This window comes from Centroberyx affinis, unplaced genomic scaffold (assembly GCF_046629955.1).
Source record: "Centroberyx affinis isolate AG114_WGS23_722 - 3 ecotype Tasmania unplaced genomic scaffold, CSIRO-AGI_Caff_v1 ptg000660l_1, whole genome shotgun sequence".
Lineage (NCBI taxonomy): Eukaryota > Metazoa > Chordata > Actinopteri > Beryciformes > Berycidae > Centroberyx > Centroberyx affinis.
This window is the reverse complement of record NW_027279286.1, coordinates 48,329-70,687: the sequence shown is the minus strand read 5'-3', so window position 1 is coordinate 70,687 and position 22,359 is coordinate 48,329. Positions and strand designations below refer to the sequence as shown.

General features: G+C 41.4%; 1 protein-coding gene across 1 annotated transcript; it reads right to left on the bottom strand.

The window, feature by feature from the left end:
* Positions 1–141: 141 nt before the first annotated feature.
* cdhr5b (cadherin-related family member 5b) lies at positions 142–17,113 on the bottom strand. The gene is made up of 14 exons (XM_071519125.1): positions 17,110–17,113; positions 13,637–13,815; positions 12,279–12,368; positions 10,885–10,974; positions 10,674–10,775; positions 9,840–10,022; positions 8,682–8,772; positions 8,078–8,175; positions 6,171–6,374; positions 5,023–5,133; positions 4,851–4,917; positions 2,139–2,324; positions 1,536–1,711; positions 142–708 (listed from the first exon to the last, which is right to left on the bottom strand). Exons 1-14 carry the CDS (start codon positions 17,111–17,113, stop codon positions 142–144), a joined length of 2,148 nt encoding a protein of 715 aa, XP_071375226.1.
* Positions 17,114–22,359: the final 5,246 nt, after the last annotated feature.

Here is a 22,359-nt window from a genome sequence, read left to right as displayed (position 1 = left end):
ATTGCTAATAATCATCAGTAGTTTTTATTATGGGAGGTTCTCACTGCATGTTGTGAAGTGTCACAACAGTGGCTGAGAGTCGGGTTACAATAAAATCAGTCTTATCTTAAAGTCTAATTCTCTTCTTCCTTTTGCTTCCTCTCACAGATCAGCTGTCGACACTTCTTCGTCTTCAGAATCCTCCTCTGGATCCTCGAGCTTGACCCCCAGTCCGCTGTCCATATCACCATCAGCAAAGAAAACCTTTGGGGTCGACTTTGGCAGGCCGTCCTCTTCGTCTTCCTCCCTCCCACTAGAGGATCCTTCCTCTTCCTCGTCCTCCTCCCCATCTCTCTCTCCATTATCGGGGATGATGACCCTTTCCTCCTTGGCGTCGGGGTCGATGTCCTCCTTGAACCAAACGGCCTTGTAGCCCTCCTCCATGCGTCTCTCCTTGGTCAGGATGGGTTTCACCTCCTTCTCACTGTCGGCTTTGTCTGAGCCCGCCAGGCTGCTGTCGTCCGGCAGGAGGGCGTGCAGGGGAGCCGTAGACCTCAGTATGGCCTCTTCCAGGGCGAAGTTCCTAGTCTTGGGCCCCGGCTCTCCACCCAGCTTCATATTTTCCTCCTCTGGACCAGCGGAGCCCGTACTGCCTGTATCTTCATCGTTCTGGAAACCCTCGTTGCTGTACTGGACGCCCTCCTTCAAACCGCCTGAACCTTGACCCAGCTGGGGAAGAACAGCACAAAAGACAAAGAATGATGGTCAAGTAAAACTGAATGGTTTTTATATCAAAACCGTATATATATCCTTACTGGGAAAAAATCTTCCCTGATATTTATAAATCAGTATTTCACGTCAAAAAACAGTGGGGAGAAAAAGGGGCTTCCAAAGTGGCACAGGATAGAATCAAAATAAAGGGATTGGAAGCAGCTTACTTGTGCAACATCAAAATATTTATTTAAGTTTCTAAAGCACATAAATGAACAACGGCGCATAATGAGCAGCTGAACATTTAGGCTATAAACACGCAGAATGTGCAACAAGTTTTGACCTGAGGAAGAGCGCTGAGCTTGAGACACACTGTATATTCTGCATGTTTACAGCGTATATACTGTATATTCACCTGCTTATTAAGTGCTGTTGTTCATTTATGCGCTTTTGAAGCTTTAATAAATATTTTGACATTGCACAATTAAGGTGCTTCCAATTTCTATATTTTGATTAAATCAGTATTTCAAAAAACAACAGATATACTCTTTAAAATGTTACTATTTGGGAGCCACAGGTCTAAAGTGAGCAAACATTAATATTCCATATTCAATTTTAGCATCAACCCAGCGACAATTTTGCCAGTGTATTACGTGTCATATTTTTCAATTGGTGGAAATCTCATTATGGAATGAAACTCATCAATTCTTGTCTAGTCATTTCAATTAATGAATAGATTAGAATCAACACACAAATATTGAAGAAGTTCAGTGGGAACGCAGCGTGTACACAGGAACTTCAGAGCGCTCTGGCCGCTTTCACAATCTTTTTACTTTTGGACTCACAGCGCTTCGGAAGACGCTGGCCTCGGAGATCTTCCTCCAGTCTGCTTCGCTCTTCTGAATGTGACAGGCGAGGAGCCCGATGACCACCAGGCAGACGAGCAGCAGGGCGGCCAGGCTGGCGCCGACCGCCGCCATGTCCTCTGGTCCATAACCCCCCACAGGGCCGATCACACCTTCTACAGGAACAGATGTCACCAAAAACAGGTTTCACCCAAAAAGTAACACTTTAAAGTCAGTGTCCAATAACAGAAACTAAGCTTTGAATGTTGGTGAAACTTGTCAATCTCTAAATCGTCTTTGGTTAGATTATGAACAAGCACGTAATTCGTGATAAGATGCGACCTACTTGGTGCTAAATTGACTTTTTCGGGGATTAGTACCTGGGAGCTCCAGCATGTTTTTTCACACACCTATGCTACCAACTGAGCTAAACTCAAAGTGATGCAGCAGCTAAGCTCATAGTGTTAATAGCTGTGTCCCGTAATGCCACATGCGCAGTAAAGTTTTTTTTTTTAATTTTCAGGACCGACCGACCGTCAGAGCAACTAAAAAAAGAGAAGCAAACGAGAGATAGGGAATCTCCTCAGAGAAATATGTGACTACCTGTGTGAGGATGTGCTGTACTGGCAGTGGAGATGCTGTCTTTAGTGGTCAAACTGGGGTTAGTGGTGGAGATGCTGTCTTCAGTGGTCATGCTGGAGTTAGTGGTGGGAAAACCAGTGGTTTCCTCTATGGGTGTTGTGGACACAATGACTGTGGTGTTCGGAGCTTCAGTGGTGGTGAAAAGCCCTGAGAGGAGAACACACTGTTTGAATCTTGCCACATTTTCCTGTTTCCTCTCTTTCTGGCACCTTATCCAAACACTGACTTACTGTATGAAAGATACTGGATTGGTGCACGAGATGGGGCTGAGCAGCAAAAACATGCTAGTCCCCATCTTAAAGGTGCTATGTGTAGCATTTTAATATCAGTAAATCTTTATCTCATTAATTCTGAGACATTAGTATAATTGCCATAAACAAACAAGACCATCGCTGAAAAGTTTGGGAACCGCTACTGGCCTCTACAGTGTATTTTACGCTCTGAGCCACCTGGTCGGAGTTGAAAGGAAATCTGCTGGATCGCTTTACGGCACGAAACAGGAAGAGGGCGCTGTTCTTCCAGAGCAAACTGAGCTAAAGCTTTCAGAGTTTCTGGCAATGGAAGATAAGCAAAAGGCCGATGGAAGGATCACTTACAAAAATCCTCTTCTGTAAAGCAAAAGAGAAAATTATGCATGCAGAGTGACACCAGAGAGGGAGAGGGGGGGGGACAGGAAGCATCAGGATTTATGGGAACTGTGGTCTTGATTTGGAGAAATTAATTTTGAGGCTACCAGTTGTCTCTACTCTCCACCATGTGGCTGTTTTGTTTTCTAGCGTTCCAGCAAATGCTCCACCTGTCCCTCCAGCTGCAGCAGGTGACGAAGCAGCTGGTGGCGAGCCTGAGGAGAGGGCCAACCCCAAGAAACTCCACCCGGGACCCCCCGAGGTGCAGTACCTGGGCTGCCGGATCGGCCACGGCCTCCCGAAGCCCCAGGAGAAGAAGATCGACCCTCCCACCCTGTCTGCAGGAGCCCAGTGGCCGAGATGGGAAGGGTCATTAGCTGTGATGGGACACGCTCCCAGTACAAAAGGCCTGTTCCATCATGTGCCACAGAGACTCCTCTCCACACCCAGCTTTCCGTTCTTCCTTTTCCTTTGACTTTTGCGTTATTGAATCTTATTTTTACACCCTACAACACCTTCTCACTGCCTCACATCACACATGCATCCACTCACCTCCACCACTGATTCAACTGATTTCTCATTCCCCATCCTTATTTCTTTTGCGTATCAGACTTTTGTTGAATAAATTATTGATTGCGCGCTCATGGTCGGCCTTTGTGTCCCTTTGTTACCACCTGTAGAACCAGGGTTGTAACACCATCAAGAACTTTCCCTGACCCACCACCAAAACACAGGTACGTGCCTTGGTGGAGTTGGCCAGGCACTGTGACAGCTTCGTGCCTCATTTCTCCTCCACAGCCTTCAACGTTTCAGACCTGACCAGGAGGACCAGGTTTTACTGGACCCCAGAGGCAGAAGACACTTCTGTCAGTGGCGGAGGTGCTCACACCCCAGACTTATGCACTTATGCATGCTTTGCCAACGTTTTATGTTTCATCATGCTTTTATTTTGTTTCTTATGTGTCTTTGTCTTATTATTGCACTTTGATCGCAATGTTTTGTTTTTTTTGTTTCTTTTTTTATCTTCTTATGTGTCGTTATTTTTACCCCATCTTTTATATGTTTTTTTGCTCGAATTACATGAGGCTTGTGATCACGAATTCCAAGCATTTTTATGTAAATGGCAAATAAACTTGAAATGACTGAGGAACATCCAGTGACAATGATGGCAAAGCCTCCCTGGAGACCTCAGCATCGCTCCACCACTCCCAAACTCCAATCCACATGAGGCGGAGTCCCTCCGGACTTGCTGCCCATCAGGCCTCATCACTACTGCCATGAAAGAGGAGGCTCATAGCAGTCTGAGGGTGAGGTAGGATTATTCCTTCTGCCCGACTCATGCTGCCTTTTGCTTCTCCAGATTACAGTAACTGAGCCTCGGACTGCCGGAGCCAGGACCGGACCTCTGAGGCCTAGTCCACACTAATCCGGATACATTTGAAAACGCATCTTTATTTCTCCATTTTGGCCTTCCATCCACACTAAGCTGCAGCAAGTGTCCTGGGCATGCCCGTGGAAGCAATTATGCATTTTTGCCAGTTCACTGTCAATAGGGGACTTGCTAGTTTATCACGCCCAAACCTCACCTCTGCTTCTCATTCCCACCACAGCAGTTTTAACCACAAATTTGTAGATTGTCCTGAATCTACACATACAGTATATTTTGTCGTGTTGTTAGCCTGTCATGATGTTAGCTGTATTGTATAACTTTGGATTGCTAATGGAAACAAGGAGAGTGGCTGCATCACTACTGATTTATCCATATCTCCCCGGTATGTGGAAACCAGTGATGATATAAACAGTATTTATTTTACACTCTTCACCATCCCTACAGCCCTCACATGCTGGATTTGTTCGTCATGATAAGTGCAATGTTGAGTATCAAATGCAAAACAGGCAGAGGAACAAGTGTTGATTTATGTAAATGTTGTTTATATGGTTGTGTTTGCTCTTGTGTTGTGGTTTTGGTATGTTTTGTCTTAATTGTAGGTCTTTTTATTGTATCAGTTTGTATTGTATCATTTTGTTACTGTTGAAACCATCCTACCTGATGTCACCTCTACTGTGAGTCCAGCTGTAGCCAATTCTCCAGTAATTGTGTCCACTGCCTCCACCTTAAAAGTGTAGAGATGAAGTTGAGCGTTAAATTAAAAAAATAAGGTAACACGGCAATCTGTCCCTTCGACTTGTACTTGCTCTGGAGTGGACGGTAAACCCACCTGTAAGGAAACCGTACCCAGTGGACGATCCTTAGTCATGAATAAGTAACCTCCAATGAGAGAGAAATCGCTGCTCCCAAGAATTTTATATGTAATGTCAGGATTCACACCCTGTTTGAAAAGAAATCAATAGGTCAGTGCTGCAAATCAAGTGGATAGAAGAGTCCCAATGTGTTCCTCACAAAACACTAACTGTAACGGTACGTTAAGACTACAGATTACAGAAGCTTGGTCCGGCATACCAAGCTTCCAGTGGTGGAAGTACTGAGATGTTTTACTTAAGTAAAAGTAGCAATACAACAATGTAAAGATACTCCATTACAAGTAAAAGTCCTGCATTCAAAATCTTACTTAAGTAAAAGTACATAAGTATTGGCAGCAAAATGTACTTAGAGTATCAAAGTAAATGTACTCATTATGAAAACTGTCCCCATTTAGAGAGTTATATTTTTCATAAATTATTGGAATATTAATACTGATTTATTGACATACATGTACATGTAAGCAGCATTTTAAAGTTGTCAACGTGAAGCTAATCTTAACAATTTAGCTATACTTTTGGGTAGTCTAATCTATAACAATGCTATTTTATAGTTATTTTATAAAGATGATCAAATGTTTTGAATATAAAATATTGATCTGAAAAGTAACTAGTAACTATAGCTGTGAAATAAATGTAATGGAGTAAAAAGTACAATATTTCCCTCTAAAATGTAGTGGAGTATAAGTACAAAGTAGCATAAAATGGAAATACTCAAGTAAAGTACAAGTACCTCAAATTGTACTGAAGTACAGTACTTGAGTAAATGTACTTAGTTACTTTCCACCACTGCAAGCTTCACTGTCGCCAACGGAGCGGGAACGTGTTGCCGGGTGATCATTGGCAGTTCATGTCGTCACGTTGGGTGCTATTAACTAATAAAACTTATAATACTATTTACATTACTACTAATGGAAAACAGTTGAAGCAGCTGAACGCCCGACACGCTGCTACATTTTACACACTGGCGTTTGTAGCTTTGTGTCGCCAGCTTCCATTGAAAACAAATGACTTCCTGTTGCTTTGTAGCCTGTAGTCTGAACGTACCATAAGTGAATCAAGAGTCATGCAGTTATTACAGCACAAAGTCCATCCTGTTGTGTTTTACCCCAGTGACAGCAAAGTCATCATCCTTCGCCTGGATCACGAGGGGCTCAGTCGTGTTATTGGAGTCCAGAACCATCACGCCTACTTCGGAAACGAAGCCGCCATATTGTTCTTTCTCAAACTTCGGAGGGTTCAGACTCTTAACCAAAACCTTGATTGTGACTCTGGTGGTGGCAAACTGAAAACTGTTGGTCTTTTGTGCGGCCTGGAAAAGGAAAACATACATGCTGGTTGTTTTGAGCACTGATACACATAAGGAATGGGTGCAGCCTAAAGCCAAATCTCATCATCGTGTTCTTGCAGCTGTTCTAATTCTTCCTGCCATATTGGAGGCATTTTGGGTAAGAGAGTCCCAAGAGCCTGTCATCAGCCCAACCAATCAGAAGTAATGCAACACTAGGCTGTAGTCTGCTCCACCAATCAGAGGTAATGTATTAACATGGGCACACAGCAGTGACTTATGGGCCACAACCACTTTTTGAACCATTTTTGACCTCGGGGAAATGAGGAAAATACTTTTAAACAGAGTGCCTTATCTGAGAAAATTGACAAGGTGGGAATTGGGCCGGCCATATATGGATGATAGTTCAGCGAAGGATGAGAAAACCCTATTATTGTAACGGTTGCTGATATTAGTAATGCATCAAATGAACCATGTGCAGAGTCAAAGACTAAAGGTTCAAACAAATGGATGTTAGGATAGTTGAGATGATAGTAACGAGCGAGTTGAGAACTGGGTGTACAGCAGCTCCATGTGGGCCCGAGCAGAGCATCCATCATCAGTCTCACTGTTGACCCACTAAGGGAGTTTCTGAATGTTGCATGCCCAGTTATATTGGATGAAGCTGGGAACTGCGAGGCCACCACTACTTTTAGGAAGTTGAAGGATTGCTATCCTGATGCGGGCCGGCTTAAAGGGTCTATGGCCTCATCCACACTAATGCACTTTCGTTTTAAAACGCCGTTTTAAAACTTAACGATCTCTGTCCACACAAGCGTTTCAGAAATAATCTCCGTCCGTACTAACACACCTGAAAACGCATATCACATGACCATTCACGTACACTGGGCATGTGCGTGCCGGTGTAAACAGGAAGCAGATTGTCTACTCTGTGGTTGGTTGCTTAGTTGCAGAAAATACTACGGAGGAAGAACAGCAATGGCGAAAAGATTTCTTTGCTTGGACCGACAACGAGGTGGAACTGATACTGAAAGTAACACATGAGTCAAATGGTCACATGATAGGGGCGTGACGAATCAGGGAAGGACACGTCGTGACTGATAAGACCCAATCAGGAAGCGAACGTGGGCGTCTGTGTCATCGTTTTCAAAAGTCTCAGTTTCCGCCCGTCCGGACTAAAACGCAACCCCGGGGTTTTCGAACTAAAACGGGGTCAGCAGCGTTTTCAAAAGTCTCCGTTTTAGGAGTCTGAAAAAAGTTATACGTTTTAAAATGAAAACGTATTAGTGTGGATGTGGCCTATGTGTCATTTCTGGTCCAATGCTGGCCTCCATTGTTCAGTGTCGTCATGACAACAACACTCTGCCCTCCGTAGAGCGAGACCATCATCAGCACGGTGGGCAGGTTGGACTGTTTCACAATCAACGACAATGAACGTTCTAGCATGTTTTACCGAGTTACGATTCCTGCTGTCTGTGGATTTTTGTAACATATCGAAGGCAAGGAGTCGCTATTTTGTGTGTGAAGTAACTCCACTTCCCCAGCGCATAAAGACATTATATCATCCCATCCAAAGGGGGAAAAAAATCCTAATGAGCACTGGAACATGCTGAGATATAAAAACTTTGCTAGGACAGCCATCTTAATCAGGCCGACGCAGCCCGCCAAGGGAACACGTGCATAAGAACTGCTTATAGAGGCCAAGTTTTGCAGCAGCATCTCTTTACCAACACTGTCAGATTAATTGGGCCCAGGACGTCCGCTGGTTTCAGCATGGTAATGTTCCCAGTGTCAGCGTTGATCGCAAACAGGCCGGCATCATTTCCTAGGAAACAGACAGAGGGAAACTGTTAGAAGAGCTGGAGGAATGCTAACTGTTAACTCCCCACTCTGAGGTTTAAAAACACAAATATCACTGTAGTCAGGCTAAAAAACACATCACTGCCTAAAGGGAATGAGCAATAAAAAAAAAACAATACTTATTTTCTGACTTTCTGACTCCCATGTATTTTAAGATAAGATAAGATTGCACTTTACTGATCCCCTGGGAGAAATTCAGGTGCCACAGCAGCAAGAATATTTTTGAAATTCGTTAGTCTTAATTAGCATCCCTATTGATCTTCCTGAGGTGTAACTGTACAATGGGGTTTTAAGCTCCTGAAAGCTCATGAATCTCACACACTTAAATGACTGTGTAAGCATTCAATTCAAGTAAAATAGTAATAGAGAACACCAAAATTGTTCATCAACATCAAAATAATAATTACTTATTTTTTTGGCAGCGACATGCTGATCAATGTGATGTTGTTTGTTATAGTCCAAGCAGCTTACCACTCAGAAATGTGTATGTTATCTCTTCGTCTCTCCCAGAGTCGCCATCGATGGCATAAACCGGTCCTGGTTTGAGAGGTAAGGCGTCCATCTGCAAGGAGAAAGAGACTGTGATCACTAACCAACACCATTTTCAGTGGATTGTCCCCAGTGCCGCTTTGAGGCCCTGGCTTGGATTAAAGAGACATTTTTTACATTTTATCTTCCAACTCTATTATTCAGCCTGAGATTTCCTCCTTGTTAGCTGTTTTCTACGGAGCCTGGGAGTGGCCATTGGGAGAGAAAAAAAGTTATATTGAGTCCACGATTTACTGTAACGTGCGCACGTTTTAGTCCATTCGTGCACATTAGATACAATTCGTTCCCTCGATTTCATTAAACTGTGCAGTTTAGGAAAAAATGCAACTTAAAGGTACGTTTTAGGTATTGCAGATAGGCCTAGTAAGGATTTGGTATGTTAATATCCATTGTCTGTTTACACTGAATAGGCAAATCCCCCAAATATTACAACATATTTAGCCTCTTAACCTTCAGGCCATGTAAACACAATCAGGTGCTGCAACACACCCAGGACAGGCCACATTTAAACAGAATCACCAATATGTGCACTGACTCTTTATAAGCTTGTGAAGAGCGCATGTATTATATATAGAGAGCACCATATCACTATTTCGAGGCACGTTTTGGCAATTCGTGCACGTAAAGAGGAAATCGAAGGAACGAATTGGATCTCGTGTGTACAAAAAAAGAAGGTTACAGTAAATCGTGGCCATGAATTTTTCTCCCGATGGCCACTCCATAGTTTTCTGTGTGGGGGGGTTGATTTTCCCCGAACCGATCACTAGTGACTGACATATCCGGCCGCTCTGACGTTACGTCAGTCACACTGATGCTGCAGCCAGTGTTAACCAGCAGATTTACCAACTGCACCAAGAATATCATAATGAAAGACAGACAGACTGGAAGGATCAGATTGTAACCGAAAGGTGTTGAAACAAAAACGGATGTGACTTCTCTTGTTATTGTTACTCTGCTGATATTGGTATGGGATATGGGTTACATCCTACAATAGATATGAACAGTCAGTTCATAATATTATGGGATATGGGCTACAACCTACAATAGATATGAACAGTCATCCAAAAAAAAGGGGTTCACCTCTTGTTCCGTTAAGGTGACGCTCCCGCTGTAGCCGGCGCCCTGACAGATCAGAGCGCCGCCTACGTCGTACATGGTGCACGGCTGGAACCACGGTGGTCTGTTGTCGATATCCGTGATGGTGACCAGGATGGTGGTTGTGGCGGTGAATGAGGGCTCTACTGGTGGTGAGTGTGGTGTGTCCTAAAAAGAGAAAAAAGACAACCTGGATATGAGAGTAGCCCAGAGGTTAGAGAAGCTGGCTTGAGACTGGAAGACTGGTGACAAGGATGACATGAATTGTGCAGAGCAACAGATGGTCTAGTCTAGTGGTTCTCAACGTGGGGTCCGGAGACCACCAGGGGTCCTTGAGGGGGTTCCAGGGGGTCCCCAGCAAACTGATGAATTGTTAAACTTTATTATTTTGCATTATTTCATTTACAAGAAGTTAACACAATTAGAGAATGTAGAAGAATGACTGTTTTGATCATAGCTTCACTGTTATCTCTCTGCCTACAATACAGATAGTCAATTCTGGACAAAATCATATCTACCAATACAAATATTTGAGATATAAAAATCCGAGAGACAAAATCTCATCAAATGGGGGTCCGTGGCTCTAATGTGGACTAAACTAGGGGTCCTTGATATGAAAAAGGTTGAGAATCACTGGTCTAGTCAACTGAAAGTCCAGTACAACATTGGTACCAAAAGACCCATAAAAGAATGCACAACTTGTCGCACCTGGACACAAATGGGATATGGCAGCTAACGAATCTTACAGAGTTCAACTTCTTCAAGCAAAAAACAAGAAACAGCAGTGCAGGAAAGTGAAGAACAGTAAGCAGTACTCACCTGAGCATACAAGGTCAGTTTCACATTTTTAACTCGGTCATAGTCAAGAGGCGTTTGCACAACAATGTTCGGGCTGGTGGCCCCTTGCATCGTAAACCCCTCCTGCATGAATTGAAAAGGACAAACTATTGAGACCCGCCAATAGTTTCACCGCAACCTACTGAGAAATAATAAGAAAAATTTTGAACTAAGAAAAAACATGAGGTCTGACCGGCTCTGATGTTAGCCTGTAGTAGAGCTGACTGGTGGGGTCTAAGTCTGTGGCTGGAAAGTTTCCCACAACTGTGCCTACAGGTGACAACTTTGAAAAAGAGATTACAAGCAGTCAGTGTGATGTAATGTCAATTCAAGTTGAGCGATGTTAGGATAATAGACAGACAGGCAGGCAGACAGACAGACAGACAGATAGATAGATATTACCAGTTTTCTGCAGGTCTGGCTATTCATGACAATTAGATGGAAACTATATTTAAAGCAGATTAAAATGGATAATATAACTGCAAGTCATGATTGTAGGGGTTCAAGCACAAAGGGCAAGCCAAAGAAACAGAAGCACAAGATACAATTTAGTTGGCATTTGTAACGTTTGGTTCAGCACATTCAAACATATGAATTTAACATCTTTAATTAGAAATGTATTTAATTAGCCAAATAGATTTTATGAATTCTGGGAATTCTGGCCTTTTAAAGAAGTTACTGACAATGGCTAAACATTCTACTGTGGAGGCACAAAACTCATGTACGCTTAGGTCCATGTGAGTGCCTTTTTAGTCTAGCTGACTAGACCGAAACTAAACCGAAAGAAAGAAATGTATCTAAATCGATCTTTGATGTGCGCATCACATCATGTTTGTCATGTGGAGATGCGCAGACCAGCAGCATTGTACTCAATCCACAGAGTCTCCTGGTGTGAAAACAAAAGTGAAACTTAACATTCCACAATTTGCTCCAAACTCAGCTGTGTTAGTAACAGGATTTGTAAACAGCAACTTGTCTTCTGCTGCCCTACGGACTTTAACGGTAGGCAATGTTATTACCTTGTGGTATTTAAGTAACGTTAGTGGAATTAGGTAATTTAACCGTTTTGCAGATCCACATGCCGTGGGTCTGTACAGGATCTGTGCTTGTTACTAATGAAGCTACATGAGGATTTCAGAAAGTTCTCAGCAGCTTACAGTCTAGTTGGACAATGCCATGAGATGACAGTTTGTTTTTGCTATAAACAGAGTGGGGCGACTACAGAATGTTGTGGCAGGTACCAGTGTGCGAAAGATTTATCTTACTTCAGTTGATACAGTTTGTCCTGAAAATTGTAGCCTTTTTTTATACTCATTTTGCCCAGGATTTCTGTCAATTTGGAAGACATTTAAAGTGCCAACCATAATTGGCTACACTACATGCACTTGATTTGTCTTAATCCAAGAAATCTATGGGAAGAGGAAGAAGACGAAGATGAAGACAAACACGAAGACGAAGGAGAAGAAGACAGCGAAGAAGACGAAGACGACAATACAATACAATACAATACAATAGGGTTCCAGCACTACATGCTTGGATCCCTAATAATCTCTACGGAGTTAAAGGTATTTAGACATTGACTCTCACCTCAGGGACGTCGAGCTGGTACTGGCTTTCTGCAAAGACTGGAGGGTTATCATTCACATCGACCAGAAGCACAACTATGAGTAGATTGAACTGGAACAAAGAGATAGACATCTTATTCAACCTACTTACTTTGCTGTGTATTTATTGTTAAATGATAAATTATTAAATGAGGATTCAGCTGAAAGGACCAGAAGGGCCTTCTCCAGCTGGTGAAGACAGAAGATAACTTAAATGTACGTTAAATGAATATGTAGTCTGTTTCCACTGTTGATTTTATGCATCTGAATATGCCTGTATGTATACTACATTGATGCTGAGGTGCAGGTGGCAGTCCGATTTCAAAGACCTACACATGTATTATATTTTTAAGTATTATAATATTTCACTAACATGCTTGAACGCTTATAGTGTTTTGAAAATAAGAATTTGATTGCTGAAATTGCTTGCTAGCCTGCTTGTGTTAGCCTGAAAATATTTCAGAATAAATACAGATGTAGAGTTAGCTGTATAACATTAACACCAATTATTAACAACAATGGCTTACACGGTTAAAAAGTAAGCAGCGGTGGTGAATTAGTAGCTGCAGAATACGTTAATCAGGTGATTTGTGAATAAAAGCCACGGAAAATGTGTAACAGCATTGTGCAAAAGAAGAAAAATATTTAACCAGGAACTGATAGCAACGACAAACCAAATGTATTAAGTGCAGATACTTAAAATGTAGACTAATAGAGTCAAAATAACGAAGGCTAACGAAGGCTTTTAGTTAATTTATATAAGTGAGTGTAGGTATATCCGTATGTGTGTATGAAGCTATGTATGTACATATAAATATTTGTGTGCATACATTTGTGTATATGTATGTATGTGTATGGATGAATATGTAATTACTCTTGGGTTTTGTTTTGTTTTTTCCTGTTTGTATCACCGGGTGTATACAATACAAAAAACGAAGAAAAATAAAAATAATAATAATAATAATTGCAAGGACATGAAAATATACTGGACATTTTGTGGTTGTACTGATTCATGAATTAATTGCAATAAAAGTATGAAAAAAAATAACACACTCCTCTCAGCTCGTACTGTTATGCATTGCTCAGTGTTCAGTGTATGATGATTTTTCAAAGCTTCTCTTACCTCTATGCTGGTAGAACTGCATATAATCTCAGTTACATAAGTAGTTTTGGTCTGCAAACAAAACAAAGTTTAGCACAATAGTCAAGTCCAATTCATTTAGACATTGCTTCTTCTTTTAACATCATATTTATTCATATTTCATCATATTTCCATGTGATTGGCTATTGACTATTAGTTCTTGGATTTGGATGAACTGAGGTGTGTTTGCCTTGCCCTACCTCATAGTCCAACACCTCTGTTGCTATTAGCTGGTTTCCATTGATTACAAATGGGTTGTCTGGATTTGCAGGAGAGGGTTTGAAACTGAGGGTCACACCTTCATTGACGACGATATTGACCACGACCTCGTTTAGCGTGTTGTTTTCACGGAAGTTCACAGACTCAGGAGCAGAACAAACTGTAACAGAGAGAAGAGGCTCACACCTGTCACACTGCGGAGGTTAAAGGGTAAATCTGCTTATTTTCAACCTGCGTCTTATCTTCCTAGTTTTTGCCATCATGATCATCATCTGCTCTCCAAAAAGTGACTAAAACAGCTGCACACTGCAGTCACATGTCTTTACATGGTTGTGATCGAACAATTATCATTTCAGTTACATTTCCATTTGATACTTTTTAGTGTTGCTCACACACTTTGGTTTTCTGCCGCGTTCAGATCAAATGTTTTGTATTGATGAATTTAAAATCAACAATAAACAAACTGCAGCAGATATTTTGTCACTTTTCGTAACTACGGTTGATTGTATTAGTGTGAATATAACTGAATTGATTTTGAATACCTTGGACTTCCAACTTGGGAGCCGCAAAAAAACTTGCATATTCTTCTTGTAATTACTACTAGCAGGTTGATGTGACTGCTGGGGATTTGTATTTACAGAAAATCTGATACGACTTGAACGCAGCATCACTTGAGTACTTGAGTGGTCTTGCTCACGTTACTTAAAATAACCTATATAACACTGCAGTATACACATCTGATTTCTGATTATCCATTGGCTGAAACGCCAATGGATAATCAGAAATCAGATGTAGACAGAGTCCATTGCATTGTGGGTATTACTGTGTTTTAATCGCTTTTCAGGTTCGACTGTAAGAGATTGCTTTGGCCCTTCAGTGTGTATTGGAGAGCAGCGCTTCCTGTGAAGTGAAAGCACGAAAAGCTCTACAGTAAAGTAAGTAAGGACAAGAAAGCACATTAAAGATAATTCGTGAATCATTTTAACATCAGTAAATCATCAGCACATTAATTTAGAGACATCAGTATAATTACAGTAATCAGCCTCTACTCTGCATCCTCCATTGTTTCTCCACCTGGTGGATCTGGAGGGAAATCTGCTGGATCGCTTTACGGCACAAAACAGGAAGAGGTTCTGTTCTTCCAGAGCAAACGGAGCTAAAGCTGAAAAAGTTTCTCTTCTTCTCATGTTGATCCTCTTCAGGGAGGCGTTAACAATACTGGTGTGAGATAGAAGAAGAACTCCACCATGCTCTCATTGGTTTACAGCCATTCTACCAAGGGAGCACTATTCATTTGTCAATGATGAATTGATGACTGAAATTATACATATAGCAATTTTAAGAGTTGAATGTAAATTAGATATGCACCATTTTAAAAAGCGTGCCACCTATTCTGACAAAATGATTTCTGACATGAGTGCATTTGTGAAATACTGACTGACCTCTTTTCCTCAAAATGGATAAATAGCATTTTGGCATGAAAGTCTTCAAATATGGAAGTCCAAATCTGACATTATTCAATGGAAATCATTAAATCAAATTGCAATTTCTCATATAGGTGCGCATAATGTACGACAAAATTAAAATGTAATAATCCAATTTTCAACTGAAAGCCATTGACATGTAGTTTTGTATGTACTCCAAAGCATAACCCTGCCATATTTTAAATGAAATCGAATGTTCACATCTGCAATTTAATTTCCTTATTGTAGTTGCATTATTTAGGATAAAAATAAATAAGAATTTGAATATCTCATTCATAATGTCAACATAAATTCTATGAAAGTCCAAATCTGACATTATTCAGTTCAATTTAATGATTTCGATTTCAATGAGATATGAAGCCAACTCAACCCCAATGACCCCAATGACACACACACACACACACACACACACACGCACACACACCATTGAATGACACTACACCTACATATGAATTCACTACACCTCTACATATGAATTCACTATACCTACATATTAATTCCCTACACCTACATATTGATTCACTCTATACCTACACATTCATTCATACTACACATGGCCAGGCTCATAATTAAACAACTTGGGCTATGTTGTGGCAACGAAAACAGTTTGCTTCAGGTTAGCTTCAGGTTTTGCTCACGGTTCAATAAATGAAAACCTGTTGTCATGAGTTGGGACTTGAACGCAGGACTTGAACCCCCCCCACACACATTAGTTAACTGTTAATTAAGGGTTAGTTAATGCTTATTAACCATTAACTAACCCTTATTAAGCATTAAATAACCCTTAATTAATGTACCCTTATTGTAAAGTGTTACCACATAAAATGTTTAGGCGAGAACGACACGTTTCACTTCCTGCTTCTTCAGGTTTGTTTTTCAAAGAACCAGGTTGAAGCAGGAAGTGAAACGTGTCGTTCGCTCCTAAACTTTGTATCTCCTGTAAAATAAAGGAGCCTTTCTCCAGAGACTCGGTGTGTAGACTTCAGTACTTACTCGCTTGGGCCTGAATGGACGTTGGAAGCAAAAACACAAGTAGAAAGCTTATCCAAATCCTCAAAGTGGATTCTGGATGCGTCCGGTCCATGGCTGTGTGCTGTGTGTCAGATCAGCGCTGTGTGGAGGCAGAGCCGGGGTCGATCCAGATCCAGATCCAGATCCAGCAGCGGAGGCCGGCCTGACAGCGAGACACGGACGAGTCTTCACAGCCGACCTTTGTGTCCGGGCCTTATCTGTGGCTTTATGGCTGCAGGAGTTGTGCCCACAGCGGACTTTTCCCCCTCGTAAAAAAATAACATACACATCTGTTGCCGAGAAGCCATATAATAATTTGTCTCTCTCTCTGTTCCGCTCATTTAAGAGAGAAGAGAGCAAAAACTAACCTTTCCACCATTTCTCCCTGGCTCCTCTTCCTCTCCCTCACACTGCTTCATCAAACAAACACGACCAGTCAGCAGTCTGGACCCACCTGACTGAGTGTTCTGTGTTTTTCATTCTCTTAAAGCCATTTTGATCTAAAGGCTTCTGCTTAAATGCTTGAAATTAGTTTCTTAGACAAATATAAATAGTGAAGTTGATCCTATGTATGAATTTCTTTCCAAAGCCTTTTGCCTTTCCATCAAGGCAAAGGGCGGCTGCTTTAAAGAAGCTAAAATATAAGATAGTTTTGATTTGTTTAACACTTTTTTGGTCACTGCATAATTCCATTTGTGTTATTTCTTACTGCTTACAGTACTGCTTACGGCTTACTTTTAAGACACACATAGACAACCTTGTTAAAAAACTCAAGATTAAACTGGGTTTCTATTTTAGAAACAAGACATGTTTTAATTTTGCTACAAGGAAAAGTCATTTCTCCCTATGATTGATTATGGTGATATTCTTTACATGCATCCCTCTGCTACCTCACTTCAGGCTACAGACACAGTTTATCATGGATCTTTACGTTTCATTCTGAATGCTAAATCACTCACTCATCGTTGTCACTTGTATGAAAGGACGGGTCTGTCCTCATTATATTACCGCAGATGGTTCATTGGCACATTTTTATCTACAAAGCCATCATAGGGCAACTCCCTGGCTGTTTAAATCGCCTTTTCAATCGTATTTCAAGTTCTTACAACTTGCGCTCTAAGAATTTACTACTTTTCACTGTCCCTCACCCTTCCACAGAATTTGGGAAGATGGCTTTTAGTTATTATGCTCCATGGTCCTGGAATCAGCTCCAGAAAGATGCAAACCTGGATCACTTCATCCCTCTGGGTGATTTTAAAAGTCTGTTGCAGTCTTTAAAAACTGAAGCTTGTAGCTGTTTTACTTGAGATTGTATACTGTGTCATTTGTATATTTGTATGTATTCCTTGTAATTTTATATTGTGGTTTTGTGTTGTATTTTTGTAACATCTGTTTGCTGCTCTCTTGGCCAGGGCTGCCCTCGCAAAAGAGATGAACATCTCAATGGGACTCACCTGGTTAAATAAAGGAGAAATAAATAAAATCAATAAAATTTCATAGGTTTGATGTCTTTACTATTATTATAAAATGTGAAAAAGAGTAAAAATCTAAGATAAATGTGGTGTGTCCAAACTTTTGACTGGTATTGTAATCATTCTAGGGACAGAAACATTTGATTTCTTCTGTCTGTTGTGTGGGTGCTGTGACCTCTGACCCTTGACCCTTGCTATGTGGTGTTTTGTATTTTTGTATTTATTTATTTTGCACAGTGGAACAATCATTCTACATGAAGAAAACTGTGCAGGTGAGATTAAAACTGTGAGGGGATCTCACCTAACTAGTAACTCACGTTACTGTAATTGAGTAGCTTTTTTGTGTACTTGTACTTTTTTTGAGTATTTAAGTCTTTTACTTAAGTACATTTCCACTGAACTATTGTACTTAGCTACATTTTAAATCCCATCCATTACAGAACAGATGTTGTGTCTCTCCATCAACAACAAAACTGGACCAACGTAAATTGGTGCATTCTCAGTGAGAATAGAAATCTGAATTTACTTTGCTGCCGCACTTTATTTTGTAGTTTCTAATTTTTACAATTCTAAGAATCTAGTTTGAACTCTGACCTCTCGTCTTTTTAGAATCACATGGAAAAGATCACAGCTAACAATGTTCTCTTTTCTAAAGAGGAACTTGGGAACTTTTACATTTTAAATGAGACACTTTCTACTTTTACACCAGTACTTTCACCTCTACTTAAATATATTATCAGCGAAGTAACAGAACTTCTACTGACCGACATTCTATTTATCTCTCCACCTCTGTTCAAAGTTAATTATTATTATGTGAAATATTTATAGATCCAGGCTGTAAGAGTGTTGGTCATTTTATTTTATTAACCAAGGAACCTCAATCACCTCCTGCTATTTATATAGTACCATAAATGCTTCTACCTTTGAGCCATCAAAGCCTAGGTGTGACTTCAATTGGTAGATATCTCAGTTTCTCATCTCTTGGTAATGTCACTGTAACCGGTCACTTCTCATCTTCTCAAACTGCAGCAGGAGGATGGACTGCAGCACTGTGAAGTTCAAAGGTTAATTATTGATATGCTTCCAGACGACGACACACTGAAGCGTCCCCAGGTTGAAGCAATGTGAAGACCTTGGTGACATGGACAGCCTGTGGCATTTTAATGTCATATACTCATGTGAATTTACTAAATCTTTTCCCAGAAGCCAAACACAGAGGGAAAAGACAGTTTGCCTTGTGCAGCAAGAGAGCAGAGACATTCCTGCTTGTTTTCTCAGTCACTTATCAAATGTGATGACATCACTTTTTCAGAATGAGAAAAAAGGAAAGATGCTGGTTGTGCTCAGATGAAGATCAGTTGTACAGTTGTAACACAGGTGCAAGAATCAAATTATTGTAAACTAGAAAAATAGGAAAATAACTCTAAGCGCTGATATAGCTGAAACGTTTGCTCCCTAGTGCATTAAGTTGGGCACTTAATGCAATAAATTAGTTTTTTTAAACAAGACTGTTTTGTCCTCGCCTTTTATTTGCAGTGTGCAGAATTATTTTTCCAGTTTACTTTTTCAGAATGAGTCTGAGTATTGCATGTAAATCTGTGAAGCGCTCCACATTTCCGCTGGACGAAGGAAGCCTTTGGTTGTTGGTTAATACTGGCCACCAGTATTAGACTGGTCAGCTCCCAGTGGCCTCCAGTATCAGACTGTGGTTGTACTGGTCAGCTCCCAGTGTGAATGAGTGTGTGTACTGTACTACAGCACTGCATTCAAATCAATTATATTTTCAACTTTTCAATTTTTGAACGGGCTTCAATAGCAAACTGCATTGCAACATTTCTTGTCATTTGCTGAACAGTCCAAACACGTTTCATCTGATTGGCTGATGAAGGGATTTCTGACTGAGACAGACAGTCTGGGAACCTTTGAATGGGAGTCATTTTTTTATTGAACCTTTATTGTACCAGGCAGGTCACTAAAGAACAAGTTGTTATTTAGACGGACGGCCTGGCAAGAGCTTAGCCTCTTGAGAAAGAGGAGGGCAGATGGAGACGGGCGTCATCCTGCCTGATTCCTTTATAGAGCCGATATTGATCTGAAGTGTACTGAAGGAACTTTATTGACTTATTGCAGGATCAGACACATTAACAACAGGCAAGACGCATTTTGTGTGATTTCACCTTGATTAGTAGTTTAGTTTTGCTATTTGATCACAACTCACTGAGGTTTTTCATGTTATGTTTTTTGACATGTTATGTGCTTATCCTGTCTGACTGAACATTTATGATTAATTTCAGTGCAGAGCCTGTTCGCTTTGAGCCCCGCTGCTGCACAGAGCGCTGTTTGCTTGTTTATTCAAATTTTATTTATCCTTTATTTAACCAGGTGAGTCCCATTGAGATCGAAATCTCTTTTTCAAGGGAACTGGGGGAGTTTATTAATATTGAACATGTCATGTGTCCAATCCGACACTGCACGTCCTTGGGTCCCCAGCACAGATATGCGAAGGACACACAGACAGACAGAGATTCCTTGCTTTATAGTATGATAAAGCTGCAAAGCAAGATTTATTTTTGAAGCATGTCAGTGGATATATGCATATAATTTTCTGCAGAGTGTGACTTGCTGATGGGAAAACTGTCCTTTAAAACTTTCAGCGTGCACCGCAGCTGAAAATCCATTCACACTCAATCGGCAGCACAGAAAAGCCCATAATCACAGGGAAGAACGTATTCAAGGGTATTATAGTTTTTGTGCAACATGTATGTGTGTACTTTCTTCAATATAATGTAGTGAGAATGAAAAGGAGAAAACAAGAAACATTGCAAACTTCCTGGTTTCCACAAGAACGCACATGAACCAATAAGTCGTGTTTTACGGGAATTATCAGCACAGTCTTTATTAAAATCAAAGCATGCAAGTCCATGGTGTACAAATGGTGAGGGAACATGTGAAATGCTCCATACACTTATCAAACCTTCTAAACACCTACAGTACTTCATAAAACATGAGCAAACAATATGTGGACAAGCAGCGTTCACACTTTGAATATCATCATAATTATTAACCCTAGCAGCATGTCACACACTCTGAGGCTTCCCTGGACAGCAACATGCTCATGCTGACCTCATGTCAGGTTTTATTTCTCAGCTCCAGGCTTCATACTGTCTGAGCCAGGCTGTCAGACTGCGGCGGGAGCCCAGCTTGGGACGGACGCGTTGTGTCCCGGCTACAGGTCGGACGGCCAGGACAACACGGCGGGACACATGTACTGCTTCAGCAGCACATTCACCTTCTCCGTGTCCGCTCCCACCCCGCTGAGGACAGACAGACAGACAGAGAGAGAGAGAGAGAGGACAGAGAGAGAGAGAGAGAGAGGACAGAGAGAGAGAGAGAGAGGACAGAGAGAGAGAGAGAGAGAGAGGACAGAGGAGGACAGAGAGAGAGAGAGGACAGAGAGAGAGAGAGAGAGGACAGAGGAGGACAGACAGAGACAGAGAGAGAGACAGAGAGGACAGAGAGAGAGAGAGAGAGGACAGAGAGAGAGAGAGAGAGAGAGAGAGAGAGAGAGAGAGAGAGAGAGGACAGAGGAGGCCAGACAGAGACAGAGAGAGAGACAGAGAGGACAGAGAGAGAGAGAGAGAGAGAGAGGACAGAGAGAGAGAGAGGACAGAGAGAGAGAGAGAGAGGACAGAGGAGGACAGACAGAGACAGAGAGAGAGAGAGAGAGAGAGGACAGAGAGAGAGAGAGAGAGAGAGAGAGGACAGAGGAGGCCAGACAGAGACAGAGAGAGAGGACAGAGATAGAGAGAGAGAGGACAGAGGAGGACAGACAGAGACAGAGAGGACAGAGAGAGAGACAGAGAGGATTCATTACTGTAGTGAGGATGGTGCTGCTCTTTTATTAATCACTCCTACATTTGTTTTTCTTTGGTCTGAACTATAGTGGAACAAAAAGGTGATCTTTGCACTACCGTATGCGCCAGGTGCATCGGAGGAGCAGGACGAAGTAAAATCAGTAGACTCCCGCACACTGTCTTCACAGAATTGAATAAATGACACAACGTTTCGGTCAAGCGTCCTTCGTCAGGTATCTTGTCGCTTGACCGAAACGTTGTGTCATTTATTAAATTCTTGTTAAGTGAAGACAGTGTGCGGGAGTCTACTGATTTTATTCTGAACTATAGTGGGAAAGTCTTGTGTTCTGTTCACACTGCAAGCCAACCAGGGCTTGGAAACAAAAGTCACATGACTCACATGTAGCTTGTTTATTGGACAGAGTTTTGGTGACCATTTTGGAGGCAGGGGGTCAAAACAAATCTGACTCCAGTTCCTGTAACTTTACCTCAACATGATGGACTTTTCTGTCTCTTCTTCTTCAGTTAAGAACTACGGAGCCCAGGAGTGGCCATTGGGAGAGAAAAAAAGTTATATAGAGTCCACGATTTACTGTACTGTGCGTCACGTTTCAGTCCATTCATGCGCACGAGATACAATTCATTCCCTTGATTTTGTTAAACTGTGCAGTTTAGGAAAAAATGCGACTTAAAAGGAACCTTTTAGGTATTGCAGATAGGCCTAGTAAGGATTTGGTATGTTAATATCCATTGTCTGTTTACACTGAATAGGCAAATCCCCCAAATATTGCAACATATTTAGCCACTTAACCTTCAGGCCATGTAAACACAATCAGGTGCTGCAACACACCCAGGACAGGCCACATTTAAACATAATCACCAA